General features: G+C 41.9%; 1 protein-coding gene across 1 annotated transcript; it reads right to left on the bottom strand.

Annotated features, from left to right (window-relative positions):
* Window positions 1-3043: 3043 nt before the first annotated feature.
* On the bottom strand, window positions 3044-4469 carry LOC306998934 (putative nuclease HARBI1; the record flags this gene model as incomplete). Its single annotated transcript, XM_079613332.1, has 2 exons — window positions 4459-4469; window positions 3044-4090 (listed from the first exon to the last, which is right to left on the bottom strand). Exon 2 carries the CDS (start codon window positions 3797-3799, stop codon window positions 3044-3046), a length of 756 nt encoding a protein of 251 aa, XP_079469458.1. The 5' UTR covers window positions 3800-4090; window positions 4459-4469.
* Window positions 4470-5999: the final 1530 nt, after the last annotated feature.

Raw genomic sequence — 5999 nt, 5'->3', positions numbered from 1 at the left:
AGGAGTTCACGGATGACCTACTGCTTCAGCGCAGATTTTCGAGTGCAGTCCGATGGATACTCTTCTATCCCAGGAGGCCACGGGAGAGCATACGTCATAAAGAAGAAGAAGAGGATACGTCTAACGTTACTCGAACGAACATGACGGAAAGGATGAACGGGAGTGTTTTCAAATGTGAGTATTACAAACCAAAACGCATGTGTTGAACTACTGTACAGTAAACTGTTGAAGATGTAAAGACGCCAAATAGTATAGTACATTTGTGTTTTTGCTGTAAAACACGTTTTATTATGTATAAGGGGAGCTCCAGTAAGGACATATGCGTCTCTCCAAAGTGGATTTGCATACATTTTAAACCATATACATCTTTTAATTACAATAACTAAATGTCTATTTAATATCTGGCAATAAAATCTTCAATAAGAATTGCAGATGACTATAATAGATATGAAATAGACATCTGAATGATGTATGTGTACTATTATGTAGTAATATTAACTGTTGTCAACACTGTTTGCATTAGACGAATGTAAGTAATGTAAATACATTTACATAAAGTATCTAAACATAAGTAATCTATTTCATTTGTTCATTAGTACTGTTGAGGAATTGTGGAACATTTATTATGGATAAAAAGCTACTTATCAGCAACAACCTCAACATTTGAATGAAGTATGAACTCATAAATCTCAGAGGTAACGTGACTCTTGTCTGGCTGTTACAGGGACGGATGAGCACACGCCTGCTCATCCGGTGGAGAGTGGCTCATGAAGCCCTCTTCACCGGAAAGCGGAATGCTGCCATCAAAGGCTTTGAGTGAGTATACTACAGAAATAATAAAAAAGCGATTTAAAATTTGATTTGTAGTTTATTTCAATTATTGTAATTTCAAACAGAGATATTACAGCACTTTTTTATTCTTTATTTCTCTGCATTTGCTGCAGATCTTTTGTGGTGAAGCAGGACCTGCAAGGCAGTGTGACGGCGGCATTTGTAAAAAAAAAAAATGGGAAAACCTTAAACAAAAATACAAAGTAAGACAGTTTTGTTACTTCTAATACAGAAATTAAATGTTTAACATTGTGATGTTATAATGGCTTTTGTATCATGCTTGTGCTGTTTTGCAGGATCTGAAATGTCCGCAGACAGAGGTAAGCACTGAGGATGGAGAGCCCACAGCAGCATCCTGGAAGTGGTATGCTGCCATGGATGAGGCAATTGGGGACAAACCCTCCATCACTCCACCTGCCCTCGTTGCCTCATCTGGGCTGGATGTTGCTGTGGCCTCTTCATCCTCAGTGAGGCCAGAGCCTGCAAGAGCCAGGAAAAGGCCCAAAACTGTTGAGGACCTGATCCGGGAGATGGAGGAGAGAGAAGAGGAGAGAGAGCAGAAATCAGCTGAGAGGGAGGAGAGACTATGGAGGAGAAGGAGGACAGAAGAGAACGGAAGAGACAAGAGAGAGAGGAAAGACAAGAAAGAGAAGTAAGAGAAAGAGAAGAGAGATGGCACCAGGAGGCAAGCGAGAAAGAGGAGATGAGAGAAAAAGAAACCAAAGAAAGGGATGAAAGATTCCTTAATGTCCTGGAAATTCTTGCAAAAAAATAAATAATATTACAAAAACATCTTATGATCATTTATAGATTTGGGTTAATGTAAAGAATGAACAATTCTAAATAAAATATACACAAATTATATATATATATATATATACATACATATATATATATACATGGTACTGTGCAAAAATCATAGACCACCACCAGCTTTGTTGTTTTAAAATTAAAATAAAAAATCTGTACAAAATGGCTTCTTTAGACAAACATCAGTAAGAAGTGTCAAACAAAATTGTCAAAGAAGACACTCTGTGAAGCTTATCACATTACTTCTCATCAGAAGTTTTCTTGGGCTTTCTAGTCCTTTTCCATTCCATTTAAGTTTATGAAAGCCAGGTTCCTTTTATTGCTCAAGTGTAAAGGTCACACTAAATTATTGCCATATATGCTCATTATACCATTGCTACATCATGTATTTGCTACAATGGTGGCTTAAGACTTTTGTACAATATTATGTATATAAAGCAAACAATTTCTAGGCATGCACAGTACATTATAGACTTCTAGACATTTGGTGATACTTTGAGATAATGATAACATTCATAAATTAAATATTTATGAAGTGATGGATAATTTGTGAATGTGGTGTATTGAAAAAACACACTTTAAAACAATAGTTTTATTGTTGTGTATTATGTGACTTCTATATGCATACAGAGCTCATGCAGGGATATTCAAGGCAGGTCATGGCGAGTTCAGTTCCAACACACCTGTCTGTAATGTTCAAGTAGTCAGTTATTAATTGGTTTAAATAGATTCAGGTGTGTAGAATTAGGGGAGGAAAAGTTCTTTAGGACAATGGGCCTCCATGACCTCAGTTGCACTTGAGACTGTTTACACAAACTACCTTATTAGGTACCCTAAAGGGTTAGTGAACCCAAGCATATAATTCAGTCATGATTTATTCACCTTCATGTTTTTTTTTCTTTTTACTGAACACAAAAGGTGATTTTGGTCAGGTTTGTACTGTTGGTTTAATACAATATCAGTCAATGGACTTTCAGAAGCAACATCAAATAATGCCAGGAAGCTCCTGAAAGTTGGGCTCCATTGACTGATACTGTATGAACAGAAACCAGCAGAACAAATTTGACAAAAATCCCCTTTTGTATTTAAATAAATAAAAAAGAGGGATCTAACAGCATGAACGCAAGTAAATAATGGCTGAATTACATTTAGGCATTTTGCAGATGCTTTTATCCAAAGTGACTTGCATTTATTACAGGGACAACGACCCTGGATCCGCCTGGAGTAAAGAGCCTTTCTGATCGGCCAGCAATCTTCTGCTTACCAGTTCGGTGGTGTAGCCCACTACACCGCAAAGGTAATAAAGCTCTAACAAAAATTTGCTTGTAATTGTAAACCTATGAAATTACATTTGGCAAGAAACGGAATGCTGACAACATGAATTGTAAAACATTTTAATGTTTTAAAGGTAGTCGTGCTCATGGAGAGCCGGCACAGGGATGTTTGGAGCAAACACCGCAGCAGCCAGATTGTCCGGCACATGTTCTCCCACTCTTGCTGCAAGGTTGTGGGCATCAGGGGGGCCGTCATCATGGTCTTCCTCATCCTCTGGCTCAACGATGTCCCCATTGGCTAGAGCGAGATTGTGAAGCACAGCGCAGCACGCAACAACCTCAGGCACGAAGGCAGGGCTCACCTCCAAGGCCTTGAAGAAAATGCAGCGCCAGCGTGTCTTCAGCATCCCAAAAGCTCTCTCCACGATGCTGCGGGCACGGGAGTGCTTGCTGTTGAAACGAGCCTGCACAGGGTTCTGCACAGGCTCTCTGTACGGGGTGATGAGGCAGATGGGTGCACTCAGGCAAGGATAGCCTCCATCACCGAGGATGCACTTGCCTGCAGGAGGATAAAGGCCGCCAGCATACACTGGGCTGTTCCTCAGCACCCTGGCATCGTGCACAGACCCAGGATATCCCACAAAGACATCAAGGAATTTCCCCCGGTGATCAGTGATGGCCTGGAGTTGGACGGAGTGAAACAGCTTCCTGTCAAAGTAACAGTGGGAGTTATTTGCTGGAGGTTTAATTCGGATATGACAGCCGTCTATTGCACCAACTGCTCTACTGAGAGCTGGTGACCCAGACAGCTGTGCAAATCCTGCTCCCACTGCCTCCAGGTCATCTCCGGTCGGAAAGGAAATCACCCTCCTCAAAATTCCCATGATGGCCTTGCTCACTCTGTGCACAATGTCATGCACAGAGGTCTTTGGGATATCAAAGGTCTGCGACACCACCCTGTAGGATGCTGCATGGGCCAGCCAGTAGAGGAACACAAGCACCTCGATCTCCCGTTCCCATCCATGGTCAGATCCCAGTCTGACTGCAGCAATCAGGGACCTGATGGATGGCAGAGACAGGCGAAGGTGGGCACGGTGGTCAGCTGCTTCATCAAGATAAAGCCGCAGAATGAGAACAGCTCTGTTGAGATGGCAGTATGATGTGCGGGTCACTGCCTGTAAATACATGATAGTTTGTTAGAACAATAAGTTTAAATAAAAGGATGTTTCATGTGGTTTTGACTTGTATGCATTTATTTATTGTGATGATTTCTTTTATTAATTAATTTACTTGTTTTTATTCATGTTTCATATTGTTGACAGTAAATAAAATATACTAATTTCATTAATTCATGCATTAATCATTGCTTGAATGAAAATGTATGGATTCACATCAGCTGCATTTGACCAAAATATAATTTTCATTAAGAATAATATATAAGTGTTGGTCAGCATTTGTTCATCTTATTGTGCATAAGTCTTGGGGTGGACTAGTAATGCAATTCATTCTGAGGTAATCTTAATTTTTAAATAGTAATACTTACATTGTTCGAGTATAAAATCTACAGTTTTCTCCAAATGCGAGATCTTCGAGCAGCTGCCCGACGTCTCCTTTGAGCACATATTCGTCTAGTTAGTGCAGACATGCCAACCATTGCAGACGCTGATGAAAACCGTTCTGGTTACTGATGCAATCAGATGTTGGTGCACCTGTCGCTCATAACTTTTAAATAGTTGCGCTTGTGATAACGTCATAAGTCACATGATAACGTCAACATGGCGGATGATGTCCGGATCGGATTCATACTTAACGAGATCTGGCAATAAAGTACCTACTCTTTTAGCGCTCGTTAAGTAAGTACTTATTGAAATTAAGTACCTACTCATTGAGTATGCGGTTTCGAACGCAGCCGTAGTGTAATTTATGGGCGCACACACACGCGCTCCCACACACACGCGCGCGCTCCCACACACACGCGCGGGCGCGCGCACGCTCCCACACACACGGGCGGGCGCGCGCACGCTCCCACACACGCGCTCCCTCACACACACACGCGCTCCCACACTCCTACACACACACACGCTCCCACACACACACACACACACTCCCACACACGCACACGCACTCCCACACACACATACATGCTCCCGCACACACACGCACATGTTCGCTCCCACACACACACGCGCTCATTTTGAGTTTGGTTTATGTTGTCTGCCTGTTCGCCCTCTGGCTTCGGCCACCATCCCTATCAGAGGCTAGCCGTTAGCCACCTGGTGATGAGGAGCTCCGTTTCCTTTTCTGTTGAATTTTTGGTCCGGGCATTCCGGCGGACTGCATCTGAGAAAAACACAAGATAGAAGGAGGCAGCATGACCATGTGATGTTACTCAGCAACCACCAAAACTTAATTTGGATGCAGGACTCTCCTCTACGCTTACATTTCTTTTTAATTTAAAAAGTTTAGGAGCACAGTCAAAAATTTAGGAGCACCTTCTCATCAATGACAAATTAACCTTCCCATTATAAGGTGATTTATATTTCACTATAAAATGACCGGCCGGCGCATTTTTTTAAAGCTTAAATGTCTTCTTTTATGTCAAATTCATAAATTGAGTTAGAATAATAAGACACATTTTAGGAACAGTATAGTCAGATTGTCAGTCTTCCTGATTTTAAGTCCCTTAATATATCACTTCACAATGAATCTCTTATTTACATAGTGGCTGTACTTTGTTATAATGAGAGAATTTGCGAGCTTGCTTACCGCTCAAAACGCGGGTGTCACAGGTCGGGGTGGGCCAAGCCAGACTGCACCCGCCCCTGAAACCCGGGAACCACCTTGAGGAACGTGTCAAGGACCAGACAGACAAGGAAATGAAAGAATAACAGTTTATTAAGCTAAAAACAGTAAATTGGAAAAGTCCTAATTAAAATCTTCTTTCTTGCCGCCAGAGAAAGTTCGGTGGTCTTCTGGACCTTGGAGGGGGGATCAATCGTGGCGGGCCTGCGGCTCGTTGAAGGGGGATCAGGGGGAATACTCGCACCGTCTAGGTAGGTCACTGGGTAAGTACTCTTTACAGGA

This window comes from Phoxinus phoxinus (genome assembly GCF_949152265.1).
Source record: "Phoxinus phoxinus genome assembly, chromosome: 5".
NCBI lineage: Eukaryota > Metazoa > Chordata > Actinopteri > Cypriniformes > Leuciscidae > Phoxinus > Phoxinus phoxinus.
The sequence above is the reverse complement of the archived record's forward strand: the minus strand, read 5'-3'. Positions and strand labels throughout refer to the sequence as shown.